The sequence below is a fragment of the Ambystoma mexicanum genome, chromosome 8 (assembly GCF_040938575.1).
Source record: "Ambystoma mexicanum isolate Mex_15411 chromosome 8, UKY_AmexF1_1, whole genome shotgun sequence".
NCBI classification, from domain to species: Eukaryota; Metazoa; Chordata; class Amphibia; order Caudata; family Ambystomatidae; genus Ambystoma; species Ambystoma mexicanum.
The window spans coordinates 1270436874-1270461700 of NC_090929.1; the positions used below are offsets into that span (position 1 = coordinate 1270436874).

Here is a 24827-nt window from a genome sequence, read left to right on the forward strand (position 1 = left end):
TAAGCATTCATGGCATACTGACTATATTGCATCTATCTTAGCATGCACCAAATGTCCACCTATAGAATGTGTTTATCAAATACCTTATGAATCACTCTGACAGGTATTTTCCAGTCATATGATTTGTGCCGTCATACGTGATTTCACATTGGGGTGCCATGCAGTAAGGTAGAATAGTTTCCAACACCTGCTATATTTCAGGGGTTCTAGTTCCTTGAAAGAGGCACCTTAATGTAATTTCAACTAAAGTATTTTCCCCGAAGGATATGTTTTATATACACACACTTACAGAGAGAGAGTGGGGCAGAGAGACAGAGATGTGAGAGAAAATAGAGAGTAAGAGTGGTAGTGTGGGAGAGACAAAGGAAGGTGGCTGGAAGAAGGGACAGAGAGAAGAAGAAGGTGGAAGGCAGGACAGACCATCAGAGTGAGGAGTAAAAGGGTGAGAAAGGGAAGGACCAAGTTGGGTTCTGAGTTTCTGGAAGGCACATATTGTTACATTAAACTGCATTAAGTAACCTAGAGTATGCCCAACCAAGATTATTCCCTGAGGGAGATAGTTAGTAAGGGTGTTTGCCCTTAGACATAGAGAGTATGAGAGAATTAGAGAGACACTGTGAGTGACAGAGTGGGGAGACAATGTGGAAGAAAGAGTGACACACAGAGAAGGTAATAGAGATAGAGAGCAAAGGCATGTGAAGGAGGAACAGAGAGATTAGAGAGTGAGATAGGTAGACAACGAATGCAAGCATGCACAAGGAGAGTGTCAGAGAGAGATTGTGAGAAGATGCGAAAGGAAAATGCAAGCACGATTAGGTAAGCCTTCAGCGGGAGCAGCAGATATGCAACTGTTTCCTATTTCGTATGTCCTGCCTCAGTGGATTACTTGTAGGAGGGAAATGACCACATGGATTTCTCAGCGCCTAAACTCACACCTCATCACTAGTTCATTTCTACTCTATCTTACAGGAAGCTTCCATGTCTTACAAGCTGTAAAGACCACGGGTGTGAATGGTTGAGAGAAACAACATTGCTAGCCCCAACGGTCATCTAAATCCTAAAAACAAATCATATTCTATACCCATGTGAAGTACATATTTCTAAAGGGTAACTGATGGCCAACTAGTCGGAGTAGACAAAATTCTGCTTTAGTTCAGAAAGGAGAAAATAACAATTAAACAGTTATGCCATAAAAGAGGCAAATAGCAGAATGTGGTGGTTGAGCTTTGGTAGCCAAGAAAGTAACCCATAGTCCATTTCTGGGACCGCTTGCTTTGGACATATTCAACCATTTTAGAAATACACAAATAGTGAGTGCTAGTTGATGCAGTTTGTCAAGTTGTTTTTGGCATTAAGTGGACAAATAGAAAGGTAATTTTCACAGGGGTTTGTGATTTCTCTATAGATTGTATATGCATTCTCTGCAACAATCATGAATACAATTCTGCAGATTGTCATATAGTTTGTCACTTCCTTTCCTTGTAGTCTCCAGAAGCACTGCAATAAACTATCCTACCACTGATTTCAGGAAAGGGAGGTGATGAATGCAAGCAGAACTTATCATTACATGTTCATGTCCAAAATGCTGACAGGTAATGTGCGATATAAATGAGAACTTGATTGTTTGATGGGTTGTTCTATACCTGCATATTCTCCTTTGCTATATGAAAAGGCTGGAGACACCTTTTTCTTTTCTTCCTCTGTTGGTGGTGGTTCGTAGCTGTCATCGTAATAATCTTCACTGGGTACCACATATGTTTCTGAATCAGACTGGCCATCTGGGTTTTCATAGTCACTGTCCTGCAGCCAGAGACAATATTCTGCTTAGTACTCATTTTTAAACACTTTTCATTAAATTTTAACAAATCAATAATACTCCAAGCTGAAAACATCATAGACTGCATATAATCTTCCCCTCCCCTCTGTAATCTCCCTACTCCACTCCTCCCAGACACGAAAACCTCTCAAGCAATAAAGCAAAAAAGTATTGGAAGAGGTTCTCAGATCAATGCGAAAGATAACATTACAAAATATATTAGTACAAAGGATAACATAATACATTTAGGGTTCTTAACTTTACAGATATGGAAGGATTCTAAACGCCTCTTGTCGATAAAGCAGGTAAAGTTACCAAATGCTCATGTATTCCCTGTATCCTAATGTTTTAGATTAGTCTTTCCATTGACATAAAGTTCCACATTTTGCTCAACCACAGGGCAATAGGTCCAGTGTTTTCTTTGTTTCAAAGTGAAGGATGGTCAGCCTTGCTGCCAGTGATAAAAGTGTGATCAACTGCCCTTTATTTGAAGACAGTGGATATAGCTCAGTCTGTTTAGCACCCTGTGTAACATAAAATGTATTAGAGGGGACCTCCAAACCACAAAACCATTAATTTCTGATGTGATCACCAAACAAAAGCTTCTCAATTTCGGGCAGTCCCATTCAGCCACATTTGCTCTAGCAAAGCTCAGATCTATTGGGTTCATTTTATGGAGTCTCCGTAATTGTGAGATATGACATGTAAATTATGTTTCTTGGTGTTTCTGCTGTGTACAGGTTGTGGTTTTGGCCATCTGATAATGGGTTCCGCTGCAGGTCGAGTGCCCTATATCCAACTCTAATTCTTCCTGCCTTTTATCCTGATTTGTCTGCATTGCCAATGAAAACTTTTAATTTAAAATGGCATGTATTTTAGATACTATGGGACTCATTACACGGAAGGCGGTAATGGTTAACGGCCACCGTTAATGGTAACGGTGACCGTTAACCATTACCGCCTTACTACGAGGTCCCTTAGCGGGTTGGTGCTTTAACGCCTGCTTTTTGCAGGCGTTAAAAACCAACCCGCTAAGGGACCTCGGAGCTAATTACGGCACCGCAAAATTGCGGTGCCGTAATTAGCGCCTTCCCCATTCCCATAGAGCCCTATGGGGCAGAAATGGGAATGGGGAAGGGCAATGACGGAAGGGGGATTTACCGCCCCACCAAACTTGGAATGGGGCGGTAAATCCCCTTTCCGCCAAGGCGGTGCCGGTATTTTACCGGCATGAGCCATGGTGCTAATAGCGCCATGGCTCACCGCCTTCCGTGTAATGAGGCCCTATGCCTTTTTATAGATTCCGCTAATTGAAACATGTCCTTCCACAATGTCAGCTTTCTCTATTCATCCATTTTAATTGAAGGGTGGAGCATCCAACGTCTTATTTGATCATATCTAAAATGGTCAATCTTCATAAACTTAAAATCCACTTTACATTATCCAAAGGATTTGATCTCACCTGTTTGGAACATATCAATTGGAGCAACTTTTATTGGCCAATTTCTACCATTCCTGGAGTAAAGTCTCCATTTGCAATATTAGGCATAAACGAAGACGGGAACGTCATCAACCTTGGAAATTTGCCACTTCGTCCCATACGTTCATAGTTACCCTTGTCATCATACATTGGTATAGGCTAGGAGATCGAAGCTACCTGGGAAACCATGGTTGAGTCTAGATTCTCGTACCCACTTTTGATTGCTCAATCAATAACTAGTGCTTCTCCAACCACTCTTGAACCCACTCAACCACTACACTTACTTGAGCAACTAATTAAGATAAAGATTAGGGTAAGTTAGGCCTCCCTTCTTCTTGGTTGCAAACTAAATTTGTTATTTTAACCCTGGGTGTTTTACCTGCTCAGATAAGTCTAGAAGCATTGCTTCCCGTTCTTTAGTTTGATTTTGGGCTGAGGAATCAGAACTGGTTGGAAATAGTACATCATCCTTGGAGTAAATTAGATTTATTCACAGTCTTTCACCCTGGCCCTGGCTAAGATAAATGCACTCTGTTCCATTTAGCCAAGTCTTTCTTAATTGTGGTGCTAACAGGTGGGTAATTAGCTTCAAATTAACTACTAGAAGGAAAACCAAATGCCTAAATAATTAATGGTCTTGTTGGCCAAGGCAAATGGTGGACGGGTCTTCACTCTGCTTTTCTCTGCACATGAAACTGCACACGAAACTGAAATAATTAAGATCTCCGATTTAGTCTGATTGATTTTAAACTCTGCTAATTTAATAGATTAATCTTGTGTGACGTTTCACCTGTGGTGATATCATGTGCAATGTTTTACCTATGGTGATGCCGGGAATTTGGATTACCCTGAATCTAGTTGCCAGGGAATTCCATTGTAAAGCAAATTATCTTACTATATATTGTCTGTGAGCGCTCTATTAATCTCTGTTTAATCTCTGTTTACTATAAAAGTAGGGCTGGATCTGGGATCGTTTTTGCTTTGTCAAAAAAGGGGGATAATACTTTGCAGATCGTCAATTCCAATGGATTATGAACCCAGATTGATCAAGTACTTTTAGTAACAGCATCAACTGTTCCAACCTATTGGCTATAATTCGGGTAAATATGTTGGCATTTAGGTTGATTAAAGTGATTGGTCAGTAAGACAAAAAGAACTTGGGATGTTTCCCCGGTTATAGAATTATGGTAAACTTAGTCTCCAAAATTGACTGAGGTAACCTCTCCCTTCACATAGGAAGTTAAACAATTTAGTCAACAAATCTTCCAAGATGGCTTTAATGTTTCTTAAAATATGGCTGTAAACCTATCCCAAAACAAAAGAGGTGAGTAAATAAGTAATAAAAAGGCTTTTATTTAGCTTTAGCAACTTTATGTCCTCTAAACCTTTGGACTGAGTTATCGGGACATCAAGAGAAACCTTTTCAATTGTTTGGCTTGGCTTGAAAAGCTTGATTTTTCTTTGTTGATTGGTGTAGAATATCTATGGTCTTCTGTGTGAATGTTTTATAGAACTGTGCTGTGTTCTCCCAGTTATTAGACCCCTTGCCGAGATATACTGTTAAGTTCTGGCGGCATGCATGTGCTACCACCACCACAAGAACCTTTGTGAACACATGAGGTGGCGATGCAATCCTGAAAAGAAGCCCTTTGAACTGAAAATGTTGTTCATGACTTTGAAGTGCAGATCCTTGTGGTGCCCTGAGAACATTAAAATATATAAGTATGCATCTTTCATAGCCAACGTTTCCATGTAATCCACCTTTTTAAAAGTGCATTTTCTTCTTGGAGGGTTGTTGTTCTGAACCTTTGAGGCTTTACATGTTTGTATGCTGGCCGGACATCTTGTACAGGCTTCACTGTCTTATCTTTCCAGCACTAGGAAATACAGTGAGTAAATACCTGTTTTTACCTGTTTTGCTGATACAGGTTCGACAGTTGCAGAACTTCTTTTTGCAACAGAAATAGGTGGCCCTGTTGCATCTTTCTTGTTCCCGGTGGGAGGTTGTGAGGCCTCTCTAGCAGTTCCACACAGTATCCCTGTTATGCTGCACTCAACCCACCCCCCCTTTTGGAATGCAATCCTCTACCATGCATGGGTGAATGATGTTAATCTTCCCCCAACTGGGGGAACATGGGTGGGGGCATGGACCTTGAAGTCACTGCGTGGAAGCAGAGGAAGCCCATCTCCAGTTTGACCTCTGCCTCGAGCTCGAATATGATTCTGCTAGCGCTGTACTGTGGTATATGTAAAAAGACGTGTTCCAACACCAGTGAAATATTTGTTGCTTGTAGGCTGGCTAAATTACCCTGAAGCTTGGCCGTAGTGCTGTCCACAAAAAGGCTGGAGCTGCGCAGACAGGGGAGGAGGTGGCACGGTGCTGGACGAGGGGAGGGAAGACTTATTAGAAATCTTTGTGCAGCCTAGTACAAAGATGGAGTCTGATTGGGTACAAAATAGAGTTTTATTGTATCGTCCCATGGCTTCCTTCCACTGTCGTCAGGGAAAGACAAGGGGGACGTCTCCCTATGATGGGATGAGCAAATAGACTCCTTTTCATGCGGAATGTACAGGGGGGCAAAAGGACCCTTCCCCCTTACAAAGGAAACCCCCATTTTGAAACATTTGTAAGTTGATGCCGAACCAGGTGAGGGAAGCCTGAGAAAACTGTGTTTTGAAAAATTGATACCAAACCAGGCGAGGGAAGCTTGAGTTAACTGTATGCTGTTGAACTATGTGAATTCCGAGCCAGGCGAGGGAAGCCTCGAAGAACTGTGCCTCATTCAACTGTATCAACTAGCTACCCAAGCTCCTAACAAACTCTTATTATTCAAGCTTGGGGAAGGGAGTGTTAACCAACTCCATTATCATCCTGACTTCTTTTCATACACTCTTGTTTTGACTTATTTCCCACCACTTAATTATTGTAAAAACGTGAGGGCAAGCATAGGCTTCGTATATACAGACATTTCTTTATTTTGACTAGACTGACTCTAACTATTTACTTTTATTTAATGGTCGAGACTACTCCCATTATAGAGTTAGGGCCAGCTAGGAAGTCTCCAACCCCCATTAAAAAGCTTAATAAAAGTGTTGAAACGTTTATCTTTGTGTCTGTGTCTAACTTGTGATACCATGCCTGCCTCACACAACCTAGAAAGAATTTAAACTGAGTGGTTTACATGGATGGTTCGGAAAATAAGCGTGCCCTTGGAAAATGTGGGAGAAGGCAATAGAGGAATTCTAGAAATGCCTTTTCGAACACTATCATCCCGCACCCCCACTCTCCCTACTGTGCACCCAGACAGCAGTTGTCATTGAACAACTTAGAAGATCTTGCTTCTGGTCTTGTGGCTTTTTCGGTGTCGAGTGTCAGCAGTTGTTCGGCTTCAAACTATACAGGAGAATGGTGTCAAATGATTAAATTTTTCTCCACTCTGCATTCCCGCGGCCAACCAATGGCGAAAGAAATTCCTCTGAAGACATTGGCATGTGAATAATCTTGCACCCTATACACATACGATAAGGGTAGTTTGACAGGAACACCCTTTCTCGATGCTGTATATTCGAATCAGAAAAAAATCAAGATGTAATTCTTCAAAGCAACCACTAGATAGCGGCCTAGGCAAAGCATGTGAACCTCAGAAGATTCACAAGCCTCAGAAATATATACATGTAATTGTGTCAGTTGCAACACTATTGTTAAGGTTACATGTCACCTTACATAAGAAAATGAGAAAACGTGTTTCTCTGTACTATTTGACCACATCCACGTATGTTCACCCCATTTGTAAATACATGCATTGGACAAAAATTAAAAAAATGTCAAACTTGATGAATTTATTAGGATGATTGCGTGTGTAAAGGAGGTGTTTTTTTAAATCGGATCTCCAGTCACCACAAGACAAGAAGGGGGAGGGGAGGGACATAGGAATCATGAAGCAGAAAAACAAAAGAAACAAAAAACTGTTATATTGGCCTTGTGACAATCCTACCGTGCAAGTGCTGGGCGGGCCAAGGTGGCAAGTGCCAGAGGGAAAAGGAGGAAGGTAGGATGAGTGCAGTGGACAGGGAGGGCCAGGTTGGGCTGGTCTGGGAAAGGGAGCCTGAGGGCAAGTGCTGACAAGGGGTGTTGGGGAGCCAGAGGACAAGTGCTAACAAGGGATGTTGGGGGGACTGGAAGGGGTGGGTGGTATGGCCCCTGTATGACTCTGACGGGACTAGGCCCCAGTCGCAACAGCAGAGGGAGAGTTTAGCACAGGAAGGGGAGAGGGAAGGAAGAGGAGAAAAGGAAACTCTTGAAAAGTTTCCGGAATTTAAGAAGATCCGGCTCAAGTTCGAGAGGGGGAGGGAGGCTGTTACTGAGGGAGGAGCCAGCTGAGGAAAGGGATCTACCGCCATCTCTCTGCTTGGAGAAACGTTTGACCTGCAGAGAGTTGGAGCCAGAGGACCGAAGGACTCTGACCGGGAGGTATTTAGGGAGGGAAAGCTCAATGTAAAGGGGTCCCAGGCACCAGACAGCCTTGTGGATGATGCAAAGGGTTTTGAATTTGATCCTTGCAGTCACCTGGAGCCAGTGGAAACATTTTAGGCCTGGACAGATGCACTGGGCTTGAAGCCAAGGATAAGTCTTGCAGTCCTATTCTGGATTAGTTCAATGTGGCGAAGCGAGAAAGAAGGCAGTTGCAGAAGTCTATCCTAGAGAAAACCAAGGCCCTGGAGACGTTGAGCTTCTGGGGGAAGATGAGGAAAGGTAGAATACCCCTGAGGAGGTGCAGCTGAAAGTTGGACTTCTTGACAAGGTCTGTGATGGGTGAAGAGAAGAAGAGAGAGGACTCAAAGATGATCGCAAGTTTTTTTTGCCTCACATGTGGGTGAGGCGAGAGGACCCAAGGAGTCTGGCCAGAGAGTGGGAGGGAAAAAAGGAGCAGGTGTCCCAATGAGAAGGATCTCTGTCTTACACCATGCCTGAATAGCAGTCAGGAATGGGGGAGGAGGCGGAGGATCTCTGTCTTACACCATGCCTGAATAGCAGTCAGGAATGGGGGAGGAGGCAGAGGAGGGAGAGGGTGGCAGCTTGAAAGAGAGCTGTGTGTTATCTGCATAACACTGGAAATGAGGGGAGAAGGTACAGATCAAGTGTGCCAAAGGGGCCAGGTAGATGTTGAAAAGCCATGGCAATAGGATAGAGCCCTGAGGGACACCACAGTTAGAGAGTGAGGAGGAGGAGGAGAGAAAAGAACCGATTTGTACTTGGGATGGTCTGTTTGAAAGGTAGGCGGTAAGCCACGCCAGTGCTCTGTCTGTGATGCCTAGGGTATCATGGAGACAGTTTATGAGGATAGAGTGGTTGACAGTGTCAAAGACAGAAGAAAGGAGGATCAGAACAGAGGGAGTGTTTGAGTCCAGATTAGAGAGTAGGTCTTCACAGGTGTTCATAAGAGCAGTTTCCATGCCACTGGCTGCCCTGACACCAGACTGGTGGTCATAGAGGTAGCCGGCCAGTTCTGTGTGGAGGGTCAGTTGGGGGATGACCAGCTTTTCCATGAGTTTGCCCAAGAAAGCGGTGGTGGAGATAGGGTGATAGTTAATGTGGCAAGAAGAGTCACCAGACTGCTTTTTTTAGGAGAGGGTGCACAAGAGAGTGCTTAAGGGGTTGACGGAACGAGCCAGTGGCAAATAATTGGTTGCAGAGGTCAGCCAAGGCTGGGGAGAGAGAGGCAATGTTGTCCTTGATCGTTCTGGAGGACCAGGGGAGCATCTGTTTAGAGGAGACTTTCATAGAGCGGACAACTCTTGAGATCTCATCTGGTGCAAAGGGAGAGAGGCAGGAGAGTATGGGGGGAGAGGGTGGCCAAGGGAGGGGATAGGAGGGGGGATTGGGGGAACCAGATGACAGAGAGGACAGGATGTCCTCAATTTTATAGGAGAAGTGGGTGGACAGTGCAGCGCAGAGGGCCGGGGAGAAAAGAGGAGAGGAGGTTACTGCAGTGGGATTGGGGAGTTCCTTGCAGATTTTGAAAAGTTCAGCCGAGTTGTTAGAGGCGGCAGAGATCAGCTGTGTTATTGGTGGCTGCAGCGATACAGGCTTGGACATGAGCCCTCTTCTTGGAACAGATGGTGAGACGATATTTCCTTTGGAGTAGGCGGCAGGCCAGTTTGTCAGAGGAAGAACTAGATGCCTGCCACTTCGCTCTGCAGCTTTGCACTTGCCTTTCAAAGATTCCAAGTCGGAGTGATACCAAGAGTTGCATTTGGAGGCAGGCTTCATGCGGACCTCATAACGGGGGCAAGGATGTCAAGGGATGTCAAGGGTGTTAGAGATGGAGAGATGTAGGTCAGCAAGAACAGAGTCATAGGGAGAGTACAGGGGAGGAAGAGAGATGAAGGAGGAGGCAAATGCAGTGTTTGACACATGCTTCATCGGTAGAATGACGGAGAAGGAGATTGGCAATACAGGCAAAGGTATCATAAGGGGACAAGGGAGGTCAAGATGGGAGGAGCGGAGAGAATGGTCAGACCAGGAGAGAGGGCTGGAAAAAGGGATGTCTGTTGAGATGAGAGCATCCAAGGTGTGTCCGGCAGAGTGGGTTGTGCCAGAGGGAAGGATAGTGAGGGGGAGAGTGTTGCAGAGGTTGCGAAAGAGAACAGTAGCAACATCTGGAGTGTTGAGATGGATATTAAAGTCCCCAACGAAGATAGATTTGGGGAGGAGGCAAGAAAAGAGTAGAACGGGTCAGCCCATTCATAGAGGAAGAGGGAGGAGGTTTGGGGGCCTGTAGATGTTAGCGCGAGTAAGAGAGAAGGCAGGCGAAACAGAAAGCCTGCAAAAAAACAATGAGCACACTGGAAAAGCCCAGATTTACAGTGTTTACAAATTAGAAATCACTCCTAGATTCGACTTTTGCAGAGAGCATTAGAAAACAGCACAAAAGGTGGGTGCATAGATGGAAAGCACACATGCAATTGAATTTACCACAAGGTATTACGAGGCAATAGAATGTTATCAGGCAAGGCATTATAGTGCAGCACAAGATGGTGGTTGTGTAGAGTAAGAGGCAAGGCTAAAAGATATGCGGTACATGTGCTAGGTAGACCTAGGCAGGCCAACAGTTATCAGAGCACACGATAAGAGAGCACTTAAGGGTGGAGGTCCAGGTGACACATGCTGCAGTAGCGGAGGGAGTTCTGAGGGACGCTGACCAGAGACGAGTAGCCCAGAGTCAGCTAGAGTTAGTGGGAGGGAGCTGCAGCAATACTTGGTAGGAGAGGTGGAGGATAGGTTCCAGATGTGGGCAGATAGTTAGCGAGGCACTCAGACAGAGAGGAGAGGCAGCTTACTCGGTGGGTGGGTGGGTGTGCAATGTTGCAGGTCATCAACTATTCGCCGGGATGTTGGGATGATTGGAGGGGCCCCGCAGTCCAACCACGAACCGGCCAAGGCCAGACAGGGAGGGACTTGGCACCTTAGATGAGGCCCTTTTTTTGGAGGGCGGGGGGCTGGCAATTGCCTGCCGGCTCCGGGGGCTTCTGATGCAAAAGCGAAAAGGCCAGTCATTCAGGCAAGGCCAGCAGAGGTAGCAGAGCTCAGCTGATCGATACTGCCTCAGATGGCAGCCATGATGGGAGGCCCTCGCGGTCTGCGCTAATAAGGCAAACTAGCTCCTGCTCATAGTGAGGGGCAGATAAATGGTGCTGCCGAGATGAGAGGTGAAGAGGAGCAAATCAACCACTGATCCACCTCAAAAAGTACAGCCCTTGAAGGGGCCGGCGATCACCTGCCAGCTACGGGGGCTTCTGCTGCAAAAAACGAAAAGGCCAGCCAATCAGGCAAGGCTGGCAGAGGCTGCAGAGCTCAGCTGATCGATACCGCCTTGGATGGCAGCCATGATGGGAGGCCCTCGCGATCTGCGCTAATAAGGCAAACTAGCTCCTGCTCATGGTGAGGGGCAGATAAATGGTGCTCCTGAGATGTGAGGTGAAGAGGAGCAAATCAACCACTGATCCACCTCATAAAGTACAGCCCTTGAAGGGGCCGGCGATCACCTGCCGGCTTCGGGGGCTTCTGCTGCAAAAGCGAAGGACAGCCAATCAGGCAAGGCTGGCAGAGGCTGCAGAGCTCAGCTGATCGAAACCGCTTCTTTTTTTTAAGATATCTTTATTAGATTTTCATCAAAATACATATTCATCACACAGGCTCCAGTAAAATAAACAAACAATAAACTATTGCAAACAATAGCATCCTATAACATCAGTTCAATAATACTATTTATCTATATCGATAATCCAATTATACCCTCACCTGAAAACACCAGTACACTACCATCCCATGTGAATAATAAAAGAAGGTAAATATAATATCCCACACTTGAACATACAACACATCACATAAAACAATGGAGAAGGGGAAAAAAGAAGAAGAGGAATAAAAAAATAGGAGAATTCCTCTCACTCCCTTCTCTCTCTTCCCACCACCACACTACTTTACCATCCATATAAGGCATTAAACGAGCCCCATAATGAAAGATAATCATCCTCTCTATCGTCTTTCAACAAGATCGTTTCATATTTAGACAGAATCTGTAATTCTACTAGCCAGTCTTCCACAGTAGGTTTCTTCCTAGTCTTCCAGACCCTAAGAATCAACTTAATTGCTACCATCATAGATTTATCAATCAGATATTATGTTTTCTAGTGTTTACACACCTCCCTTTATGCAGGAGCAAAATCACATTTGCGGCCGTCCTCTGAATGATTATACCAAAATTCATATCGATTCTATCAAGAACTTCCTTCCAAAAGTCCTGTACCCTCGGGCAGTCCCAAAGTAAATGTAATAGGCTACCTCTATCCCTTCCACAACTCCAGCAGATCTCATCCATCCTCAGCTTCAATTTAAACATCTTTACTGGTGTTCAATAGATCCGACCAACTATCTTCTGCCTAATTAGACATAGTCTCATATCCATACCTGAATTCATGCCCACTCTAAGAATATCCTTCCATTCCTTCTCTGATAGGACTACATTAATATCATTCGACCAGGTATCCCTTAGCTTAATCCATGCATCTATATAGCCTTCTTCCATAGGCATGAAACACATACGTGTACGCACATTGTATTCCTGTCCAACAAACAGTTTACAAATCTCCGGTCACCCTTCCAGTGCATTATTGATCATACTCATCCTCTGATTGATTAATGAAATCAGTTCCATATATCTACTCTGCTCCCTCCTCCCCAAGTTAAACTTATCTTGCAGTTCATCAAATTGCAGTAGCCTACATCCATCTAGTGAATCACTTAGTTTCGATATACCTTTCCTAATCCAACTCTGCCAATGCAAAAATCTGTTTTTGAGTTGTAGTGCCTCAATATGCCGTATGGATGCATCACTACTGATACCAAAACTTTGACAATTTTTCCTGAACCATGACATTAAAGCCTGTCTAGTCACTACTATCGATTGCAATTTCAACCTCTTATTTATCAAAATAATGCGAACTCTTCTTGAGTAAAAAGGCCTTATTATACTTCACCAAATCTGGGTAACCAAATCCACCTTCCTTAACATCCTGCAATAAAATATATTTTGGTATAGGAGGTCTCTTACCTACTCCCCATAAAAAAGTTTGAAACATTTTATTAATCTTCTGTAATTTTTTCTTTGAAACTAAAAGAGGTATTGACTGTATAATGTATAATACCTTAGGTAACAGAACCATTTTAATCGTGTTCATTTTTGCCCACAGATTCAAATTCAATCTTTCCCATTTTTTATTAGTCATCACAATTTTGTCCATTATTTTATCAATGTTATATTGAACAATTTTATTAAGATCACCAATAATGTGTATACATGAATATTTGACTCCCCCAGGGGACCATTTGCAGTTCCAGGATTTGAAAAAATTTCTATCACACGCCTTAGATAAAGCAAAAATTTCAGTTTTTTCCCAATTTACTTTATGTCCCGACAATTTTCCCACTTCCTCAAACATTTACTTCAACAGAGATCCACACACCTCTGGATTCGAAAGGAGAATCATCATATCATCTGCATAAGACAAACTCCTAACCTCTGTATTCCCAACTTAGAGTCCCCTAATCTCCCTACATTGCCTAATATAAACCGCTAACGGTTCCAAAGCTAGATTAAACAAAAACGGCAACATGGGGAACCCTTGCCTAGTACCCTTAGACAGGGAAAAGGATTTGGAAATGAATCCATTAACAAGTACTTTTGCCTTAACATCAGAATGGATACAATCAATCATCCGCATGAATACCAGACCAAACCTTCTGATGGCAGCCATGATGGTAATAAGGCAAACTGCCTCCTGATCGTAGTGAGGGGCAGATGAATGGTGCTGCCGAGATGTGAGGTGAAGAGGAGAAAATGAACCGCTGATCCACCGTATATAGTGCGGCCCTTGAGGTGGGCGGTGATCGCCTGCCAGCTCCGGGGGCTTCTGCTGCAAAAACGAAAAGGCCAGCCAGAGGCTGCAGGGCTCAGCTGATCGATACCACCTCGGATGGCGGTCACAATGAAAGGCCTGCATTTATAAGGCAAACTGCATCCTGCTCGTAGTGAGGGACAGATGAATGGTACAGCGCCAATTTTTGGCACAATTAGTGCTGAATAGCACCAAAAATTCCATGGAGTCCTATGGATTCTTCCAAAATTAGGACTTACGGCTACACTGCAAATCGAGATATGGCGCTAAGAGCGCCAGAACGAGTTATAGTAACTCTATTTTTGTTGGCGTTATCCCGGCGCATTTAGCGCCAGGAAACCGCCACAGCCGTGATGAGGCCCATTATATACAGACAATAAGCTTGGAAACGACTAGACATACACTCCCTAAATCCCCCCTTAAGTGCAATCCGCTCTGAGAATTAGTAAGTAGACTGCATTCCTAAAATATGGATGGAATATCTGTGACCAGACCAGAAAACACACACATACACATAATGTTCTTGCACAGCCCATAAGTGAAAATGCATAAAGAAAATCATAAATTTTCATCCATGATCCCAATACGCACATACATGCAATACGCTCAGAATATGACTAAACAAAATACACACATATATGCGAAACACACAGGACATACTGTAAGTAAGCACAGACAACATGCTTGGAACATGGAATGAGAAAAACAATGCACATTTTCACAATATGCTCAGACTATAAGTAAGAACAATCTGCACATGCAATGCACTTATAATGTAAGTCAGCATACACAATATGCTTGAAATGTCACCACACAACAGCAATACTCAATATGCGTACGCAGTCTGGTCAGAATGTATGTAAGCAGACTGCACACATGTAATGTGCCCTAAAAAACAAGTGAGTACAATAAAGACTACCGTACAATCACTCCAAATATGTGTAAGCACAATACAGCCATTCAGAATGTTGGTAATATAAAAGCGGAAAATCATCAGGCTATGCAGGTACACAGTGCACCAAGAATACAATACAGACACAAGCCAACACACATACACCCTATCCACAAAAACACATAAAACAAACACACACACACAATGTCAAACCTAAAAGTAGAGAAAGAGGGAATCATGGGGAAAAAAGGGTTTTAAGAAGAGTTAATGCTGCCACTTATAAAAAGGTAAAGTCTACATAAACTGGAACAGCCAATTCAGAGTACTACCTACAATCCAAAACAATAATGAAGTACAGTGTACAAACAATGTTGTGAATGGCAACATTAAGGTTACTGCAAACAGACAATTGAAATTAAACATTTCTCATTCACACTGCATACTAAACTCATAATTTAAAATTATAGTACAGTTTCACAGCACTCACTTTAAATATAGGATATGCTATATCATTACTTCAGTTAAATTGAGCTTGGTGCCAACACAGAGTGTTTTATGTTGTTGGCAATCCCTATGTTGGTAGGCTTTACTTGGTTTTTGTTTTGGAATGTTTGGCAGTAATCTTCACGTTATTTATATATATATATATATATATATATATATATATAGGCCGTTGCCACACTGTAGTTAAGGTGATTGCCTAGATCCATCAGAAATCTGAAAATTAAATTGCTAATAACTTTTGACTTGCATGACAGATTTGGCAGATATTTTTGTAAAAAATATTTTTATACTTGATTCAACTATTTTCAAGTTTTTACAAGTTTTGTGATCTAGTTAGAAATGTTGGGTTCTTTTTCTTTGTCTTTTTTGTTTTCTTTAAAAGTCAGTTGAGATTTAGCTGTCTTTTGGTTGTCAATGAGTTTCTGTTTTAGGGAATTAATTAGTGTCCAGGTTGAGACTTTCTAAGAAGTTCCCCACTGCAATAACCGGTTTGATATGTTCTCCGTTCATCAAGTATGCCCACCAGGATTCTTCTTCCAAGCTACAGAAGTATGTGTAGAGGTGACCAAGATGTGTGCTTCTGTTAGTCGATAGGCCTTTACAGTTGAGAAGCAGATGTTTTAGTGTTTCCACTGTTTGAGGCTCCTTACAATATCGGCAATTGTCGGACTTGGTTTTATCCCGAATCACTTTAATTTCCTTTGTTTTTAGGATGTTCAACCTGTCTCTCATAAAAATTGAGCGAGTTTTTTTTATTGGGGAATTTCATCAGATAGTTTACAGGCATGTTAAATTTCTGGGCTTATTTCGTTAAGTGAGATGCTAGTTTGTTCTTCCCAGCCGTATTGGCTGTTTTGCACCAGTCCAATCCTCTCCGTTGTTTTGCTGTTTTCGTTGGCTTTTCCTCAAGCTCCTTCTCAGAGCTACCGATTTCCTCCAAGAGCAGCAGGTTTTTGCGAACCCATGAGGCCAGTATCTTGTTGTTTCCTTTGTTTATTTCAGTCTTAATCATCTGGTAAAGTTTCTGAGTTGGTCCACAAACTTTCCTAAACAGCATTAGACCACGGTGGCTTTTAGTGAGGTTAGGCTTAGCTCCCGCCTAATTTATGCTATAGGAGTTGAGGGTGGAAGATGTAGTGTTTTCCTCCAAAATAGACATTCTATTTTGGACCAAAATTCAGACAGGATGGCTGGCATTGCTTCGGCACCATAGACTATTGCTGGAACTACTTTCGTTTTATAAAAGTTAATTGATACTTTAGGGGAAAAACGTCCAAACTTTTTGTCATCATCTGTGTTTGAATGCTTAAGGTTTTAGTTTTTTGGTGGATGGTTTCCTGCATGGGTTTTTCTTGCGAGTTGGTGCTGATTGTGACGCCTAGATATCTGAAAGCTTGCACTCTTTTTAGTTTGTCTTTAACTAGATAACATGTTGGTGATTTTTTTTTTGTGTTTGGTGCTTAAGTTTCCTTTGTAACCCAACAGCAGTCTGGTCGATTAGGATGATGTTGTCAGCGTAGAGAAGTCACAAGATCTTTTCCTCGCCCGAGGATGGACGGACGGTTCTGATGCCGCTTCCAGCGCTTTGGAGGTCACCAATGTAAGCCTTGTAGAGAGCCGGAGCGAGGGGGCAGCCTTGCTTGACCCCTCTATACGTTGGAATGCTTCGGGAGAGGAGTCTATGCCCCATTTATCGTCGGTAAGAACAGGGTCCGAATTCTTTGGTTGAAGTTTGTCAAATAGCTTTGGGGAGTATAGAGACCACTCGTGTTCACTGACGCTGTTAGATAGGGTGTCTTTCGTCACTCTTCTATCTGATGAGATTAGAGACCAAAAAGCTTTGGCCTGTTTCCCACTTAGTGTTCTCAGCATATTTTCAGCGTCTTTCTGGTGCAGACTGATCTTATGTGATTTTAGCCAGTGTTTGTAGTTCTTCAAGGCACCTTTAGCCACGTCTACTGTGTGGGTAGAGGGATATTACTTGACGTTTCAAGTGAGGCACCTTAATTCCAAGTGTTTCTGTCTAAGAATTTGATTGTTCGAGTGACAGTGAACCGCTATTTGATTCGATCCCAGAGCCGGGCACTGGTAGGGAATTTGCCAGATATTTTCCAAACAAAAAGTTAGTCCCGGTAACCACCACACCGACCCCCAGAGTGGAAATTTTGGGAAGGATTTGTTAAAAATGAGAAAATTATTAAGAAGCCAAAAAAACGCTATTTTTGGCCTACTCTGATCTATTTTCCCAAAGTCAAACTTTTTGCGCACCGACGCACAAAAACTGCTGGACAGAATTGGATGACATTTTCGAATCAAAATGTTTGTCAAGCCTCCCACGAAACTGGACATTTTGGAACAATTTCTAGCCAACCCCCATTCATTTTCCGATAGTGAAAAATCCCACATTATTGCACGCCAATTGCACAAAAACTGCTGAACAGAATTGGGCCAAATGAGAAACAACTTGGGCACGAATCATTCACCCGATTTCCAGGACAGGTTTGGGGTACATTCGTCCAGTAGTTTTACAAATATTCGATGGGAAAGAGAGTGGCCCTGCTGCCAAAAACAAATCTATATCTCTCATGGTGCTGTGCGGCAGAGAATCGAAGAGGATTTTCAGAAATGAAAAAGCAGCAATTTTTTCCCAAAATGTTATTGCTAGTTACTTTTGATTTGCTGGATGGATTTGGAAGAAAGTTTCCAAACAAAAAGGTTGTCACCCTCCCTCCCTCCCCCAAAACTGAAAATTGTGGGAACAATTAATTAAAAAATGAAAAAGTTCCTCAGAAAACATTAAAAAAAACGCAGTTTACAGCCTACTTTTCATTTGCCGATATACAAAAGTGCAGTTTTTTAACAGCTGTAACGTGAAAACCGCTAGGCAGATTTGGACTAAATAAGAAACGATTTGGGCACAATGTGTTGACTTAATTTCCTTGACCAGATTGGGGTTAAACCCATCCAGTAGTTTTTACGATATATTCGACAGAGAAAGGTGGACTATCTGCTCCTTAAAACCTTTATATCGGTCTTGGTGCTTTGAAGCAGAGAGGCTGAGAGAGGCTAGTAACATTTGACTTGCTGGGTGAATTTGAATGATATTTTTAAACAAAAAGTTTGTTAAGGCACCCTCCCCAAAACTGGCAATTTTAAAACTATTCACTAAAAAATGAAACAGTTATTAATAAAACATAAACAAGCAGTTTTCAGCCTGCTAGCAATCATTTTCTCATAGAGAAATAGTCCACATTTCTGGGCATTAATGCATAAAAAATGCTCGAATTGGACATAAATGAGAAATAGCTTAGGCATGAAGCGTTGACTTGATTTCCGGGACAGGTTTGGGGTGAGTCCGTCCAGGAGTTTTAAAAATATTAAACAGGGAATAGAGTACCCCCTGCTCCCAGATAAATAGCTACATATTCCATGCAGCAAAGCGGCTGAGAGGCTTTTCAAAAATTAAAAAAAGGTTTAAGTTACTTACCTGCAACTATTGTTCTACTGCATGGGTCTGGCATGGATTCACATGCTCATGAATATTCCCTGTCGTCAGGCTGGGAATCCTTGGTAAAAGAAAAAACAATGTCACTTTCACTTACACACTGTATTTCCCCTTTAAACCAATCACTGTCCTCTGGGTCATACTGCCCCCATCCAATGACAGTCCTCTCCCTAAGCCCCTCCTCTGGCAGCCATCTTCAGATTTGGTAAACACGTAAAGTGGTATTATGACCAAGAAGAGCTGCAGAGGGGTCAGAGGGAGGTTTCGCATGAGAATCCATGCCAGACCCATGCTGGAGAACAATCGTTACAGGTAAGTAACTTAAACCTTCTCCAGCATGGGGTCTGGCATGGATTCACATGCTCATGAATAATGAATACATAGCAGTACAACATAAAACAACCACAGGAGGTGGCAAGGCTCAACAGAAGCAATTACACTTACCCCTGGAACAGATTCATCTCAAGCAAACAGGTTGCGTAGCACTGCTTGGCCGACCCTGGACTCCTCTCTGCGATCTCTGTCGATGCAGTAGAATTTCGTCAAGGTGTGCGTGGACCTCCACATAGCAGCCCTGCAGATGTCAAGCAGGGGCACACCAGACAGGAACGCCGTTGTCGCAGTGATTGCTCTGGTGGAGTGGGCTGTTAGACGGCCGTGGAGCAGTCAGTTAGCCAACGGATGACAGAGCATGATGCATCTTGAAACGAAAGCCTTGGACAAGGCCTTCCCATTGCTCACAGGACCAGATTTCAGCTGTGAAGTCTTCCGAAAACCCTTTGTGCGTATCACGTAGAACTTCAGGGCACGAGCAACATCCAATGAGTGCAAGGCCCTTTCTGCCTGAGACAAAGATTTCAGGAAACAAAACAGGTGACACCAAAGGCTCATTGAGGTGGAATTCCGACACAGCTGGCATAAAGCAGGGGTGCGTACGCAGTACCACCCTCGATGCGTGGAAAGTCAGGTAAGGCTGCTTGCAGCGTAGGGCCTGGATCTCATCTTCCCTCCTAGCAGAGGTGATGCCACAAGGAAAGCCATATTCCACAAGAGAAACTAAGCAGGGCCAGATGCTGAGGTTCAAAGGGGGCCCGTCAGAAAACGTTGAGTTCCCATCCTGGGGCAGGCGCCTTCACCGGTGGGAAAGATCTGAAAAGTCCTTTGATAAACTGCTTGACAAGTCGGTGGGACCAAAGTGAAGATCTTCCTGGTGACCTGGTGTAGCGGGAGATAGATGCCAGATGTACCTTGATGTACCTTGATGGAGGCAGGGGCCAGTCCGGCCTTGGTCAACGATAGCTAGTACGACAGGATCTGTGGGGCCGTGACCCTCACAGGGGTAATCTTCTGTGACCGGCACCACGTAGCGAAACGTTTCCACTTGTGGCGTAGCACTTCAAAGTCGACGACGCCCTGGCCTTGGCGAGGACCTCCCTGCAGTCCGCTGGCAACTCATATGCTCCAAACTCTAGGACTGCAGGAGCCAAGCCCTCAGGTTCCACGATCGTGGGTCGTGATGCAGGATTGCACCTTGTTCTCTGGTGAGAAGATCCGGAACCACCGGCAGCTTGACCGGAGCCGACGCTGACAGGCTGAAAAGGTCCGGGTACCAAATCTGCCTTGGCCAAGCTGGGGCGATGAGTATCATCCTGCATTGACACTGTCTGAGTGTGTTGATAACTCGTAGCAGCAGAGGGAGCAGAGCAAACTCATACAGGAACAGTCCTTCCCCCAGGAAGGAGAACATGTCCCCCAGGCTCCTCGGTTGGTGTATTCTGCTGGCAAACTTCTGGCATTTGGAGTTTGCCGCCTTTGCAAACAGATCGATCTGGGGCCTGTCCCACTTGATTACTCGTGGCAGGAGCGCAAGTCCCTGCTGAGGGAGTCTGCAATGTTGTTCTTGACTCCCGCTAGGTGAAGAGGGACAGGGAACATCCCTTGTCCAACGGCCCAGCACCACAAGTCCTACGCTCCCTTGGAGAGTGCTGGGGATCGAGTGCCCCCGCTGTTTCCTGATGTAGAACATAATGGTGGTGCTGTCTGTGAAGATCTCACCACCTTGCCCTTCAGAGACGGAAGGAACGACTTGAGGGCCCAGAACACTGCCTGAAGCTCCAGGATGTTGATATGGAGATCCTTATCCTCCAGCAGCCACATGCCTCTGGCTTCCAGACGTCCGGTGTGGGCTGCTCAGCCTTCCAGGGAAGCGTCCATGGTGATCGTCTCCTGGTATGGAAGGTTTTGAAATCCCGTGCCCCGGGGCGATGTTGGAGTGGATGCCCCACCATCCTATCACCTGATGGAACTCATCGATGAGAGGGATCTTGTCCGCGAAGCTTCCGGATACCTGTCTCCAGCAAGCATCCAGGAACTCCTGAAGGGTTCACAACCTGCAGAGCCGGATGAGGTAGATGCAGGACAACATAATGCTGAGCAACGACTTGATGGCGGTCTTCGTTGACGACAGTTGCTGCACCTTCCCTTGAATGGCTGATACCTCTCCTCCGAGGGTGATGGCAGGCAGGGCACAGTATTGAGTCTGGCACAGAGGAACAGCACGTTCTGCAAAGGTGTTAAGCAGGACTTTGGATAGTTGATGGAGAATCCCGAATCCTTCAGTAGCTGGACGATTGTCTCCGTGTTTCCAACAGCCAACTCCTGCGAGCTGGCCTGAATGAGGCAGTCGTCGAAGTACAGGTATACATGTATGCCTTGTAGACATAGATGGGCAGCCATCACTGCCAGGCATTTTGTGAATACTCTGGGGGCCAACTTCAATCCGAAAGGTCGAGCTTTGAACTGGTAGTACTATCCCTGCATTACAAAATGCAGAAACGTCTGATGTTTCTTGTGAATGGGGACATGGAAATAAGTGTCCACCAGGTCCGGCAACATCAAGAAGTCTCCTTGTTCCAGTTGGCTGAGCATGTGTTGCAACGTGACCATCCTGAACTTTTGGGACTTCAGGAATTTGTTGAGACATCGCAGGTCTAGGATGGGTTTCCAGCCCCCTGTCTTCTTTCTGACCAGAAAGTATTTGGATTAGACTCTGGGACCCCCAGAACCATTGGGGAAATAGCTATATCGCCCCTTTTTGCAGCATGGGCCGTACCTCTTACAGAAGCTGAGGGATGTGCTGCTCCTGATGGGCAACCAGAGGGATCCGCTGACACCTGCATTGAAACTCCAAGGTGTGTCCCTGAGTGAGAGCGTCCAGCACCCATCTGTCGGTGGTGATCTTCTACCACTCGCTTGTAAGCCGGCCTCCCACTGGGGTGCACGGGTGGGGGCCTGACATCCCAGTCGGTTCAGGCCTGCTTCAGTGCCGGCGTCCTGCCCTTCGGGCGACAACAATGCTGTCCTCCACTATCGTAGGCCTGGGAACAGCCTTTGTAGCCTTCCTGAGTCGTGGATCTGGACGGCTGACAGTACAAAGCGGAGAAAACTTTGGCAGATCTGCTCGACTTTCCCCTGGAAGAGCGAAAGGAAGAGTAATGCTGCTGGAGAGTGCCCAGGGAATGAGCCGTATCCGTATCTGTTTTGATGGCCTGGAGGGACTTGTCGACAGCCTTCCCAAACATGTCCAACACCTTCGCCTGGACCTCCTGCTGGAAATTCGTGGCTTCATCCAGCCACTGTGATGGCGTGATTAGACGCTACTTCCCCCTCCTGGAAGAGCGCGATTGCCTCCATCCTCTTGTCATCGGGGAGGAACTCCAGAATAGGCCCCAGCTTGTACCACAGCTCCCTGTCATATCTGGCTAGTATCGCCAGTTCCTTGGTCGCCTTGATAGTAGACACTGCATTGTAAACCACCTTCCTTCCCATGGCGTCCATCCTCTTCCCCTCAAGACGATGAGGACGGGCTGGCCGAACGTTTCCTCGCAGCCGCCGACATCTCGGAATCCGATGATGGCTGTGACCACAGGCGCTTGGGTGCGGTGTCCGGCACCCGATACTTCTTCTCCAGCCTATCACGTTTGGCTGGAGCCATGCAAGGGTTCTTCATGAGGGCCAGGCCCTCTTACGACACGTTGTCCAGAAGTTGCACCACCATGATTGTCTTCCTCTTGGCCTCTCATCCTGGTTTCCTCGGGCACAAGCTGGAAAAGCTCGGAGGCTCTGCAGATCATGGAGTGGAACGATCCCACTTCGTCCGATGGGGACACCCTGTGTGGAGCATCCAAATGCAGAGACTTGTCGTCTGCTGTGATGATATCTTTGTCATCGTCCGTAGTCATGGCCGTATCCATCCCTGTACCCATTCCCGGGTCTGCTGGGGGAGAAGGGGCCTGATGTGGAGGTGGAGGCTGAAATGGGGACATCGGATGATGCTTCCTCTTTTTCGTAGGAGGCTGATCAGGGACCTAGGGGCCACCGGAGCCAGGTCCGGGGGCATCCTCCTCTGGATCTCTGACACCAAGGTGTGCAGGGTCGACATAATATCCAGAGACACGTACCTTGGCTGAGCTGGTGGGATCGGAAAACTAGGCCTGCGCTGTCATTCACCCTCCTCTTCCACGTCCTCGTGGACTGTGTGCAAGGACTCCTGGTCATCATCGTCTGAGGACAAGACCTCCATGGCTTGGGCCACAGTATGGGAGGGCTGTTTTGGGGCCCCCTCGCCCCTCTCTTTTTCCCCCCTAAGGGGCTTGAACCGGGGCCTGAGCCGGTTTCCCCCCTTCTGGCGTGCCAGCAGACTTTGCCAAAGTCACTGCGGTTGTGTCGCTCCTTGGGGGAAGGGATACCTTCTGTGCTGCTGGGGCTACCTTTGCAGGGTCAGCACCCTGAGCCGTCGTGGTAGTAGCCGTTACCAATTCCATCATCGACAAATTCTTGGCCTGTGCCGATTGGGTCTGCTTGGCCTGTTCGGCTTTCCTCTCCTCCATTCACGGCTTCTCAGACGCCTCCCACAGTTTAGCCGGTGTAGATGATTTCCTTTTCGAGGAGGAGCTTGATTGCCGGCTGGCAATGGAGGCAGAGGGTGATATCGATTGCACCCTATCCACCTTGGGACCCTCCGGGGCGAACCCGGTGGATTCAGACTTAGAGTTCTTGGCCTTGTCTCGGGCCCCCACCAATGAGGTGCCCTCACAGGATTTAGAAGACCGCTCCTCGGGCCGGCCAGTACTGGGTGAGGAATTACCCTTCTCAGAGCACAGGGCAGAGGCCCTGGCATTGAGCCATACCACCAGTTCACTGTGCCTGTCCCTCGTCGTCTTCTTTGAGAAGCTGAGTCATATCTCGCACTCCACCTCCTTATGGTCCGGATGCAGACAGTAGAAGCATTGCAGGTGCTTGCCTTCCACAAACACATTCCGTAGCCCGCATTTGGTACTGAGCTTCAAGAAGGACCTTTCTTCCTTCTTCTCCTCCGTCATGGTAAGAAAGCGCGAAGTAGGCCTGATAGCCTTCTAGGATCTTTGACGATCTTTGCCCATGAGGGGCACTGAAATTCACTGACAACGAACCTCCGCTGTCGGCAGAAGGAGAAGAGAGCACAATAGCGCTTTTGGAACAAAAATAGAATCTTTTTCTGTCAAAAACACAAACAAACATAGAAGTAACTTGCAGTGCAATCTCAAGGACTGCAACACTGAAGCGTGCAGTAAAAGTCTGAAGATGGCTGCCAGAAGAGGGGCTTAGGGAGAAGACTGTCATTGGATGGGGGCAATATGACCCAGAGGACAGTGATTGTTTTAAAGGAGAAATATAGTTTGTAAGTGAAAGTGAAACTGTTCTTTCTTTTACAGAGAATTCCCAGCCTGATGACGGGGAATATTCATGAGCATGTATATCCATGCCAGACCCCATGCTGGAGAACAGCAATTTTGTCCCAAAATTCTATTGCTAATAACTTTTGACTTGCTGGATGGATTTGCATGAAATTTTAAAAACACAATATTTGCCAAGGACCGCCCAAACTGAAAACGTTGGGAACAATACCTTATGAAATGAAAATGTTTATAAAGAAAACAACACAACACACTTTTCAGCCCATTCATTTTTGATAGAGAAGTGCAGTTTTTGAACAGACGTAGCAGGAAAACCGCTTGGCAGATTTTAACCAAATAAGAAACGATTTCCACACAATGCTTTGACTTAATTTCCTTAACTTGTTTGGGGTGTATCCATCCAGTGGTTTTTAAAATATTTGACACAGAACGAGATG

General features: G+C 45.2%; 1 protein-coding gene across 6 annotated transcripts in view; it reads right to left on the reverse strand.

The window, feature by feature from the left end:
* BLNK (B cell linker) overlaps positions 1-24827 on the reverse strand; it is a 1905158-nt gene that overhangs the window by 448516 nt on the left and 1431815 nt on the right. For all 6 annotated transcript variants that reach the window (XM_069611389.1, XM_069611390.1, XM_069611392.1 and 3 more), the window contains one exon: positions 1644-1800. In XM_069611389.1, coding sequence (XP_069467490.1) covers positions 1644-1800 — 157 coding nt within the window. The remainder of the gene's footprint in view (positions 1-1643; positions 1801-24827) is intronic.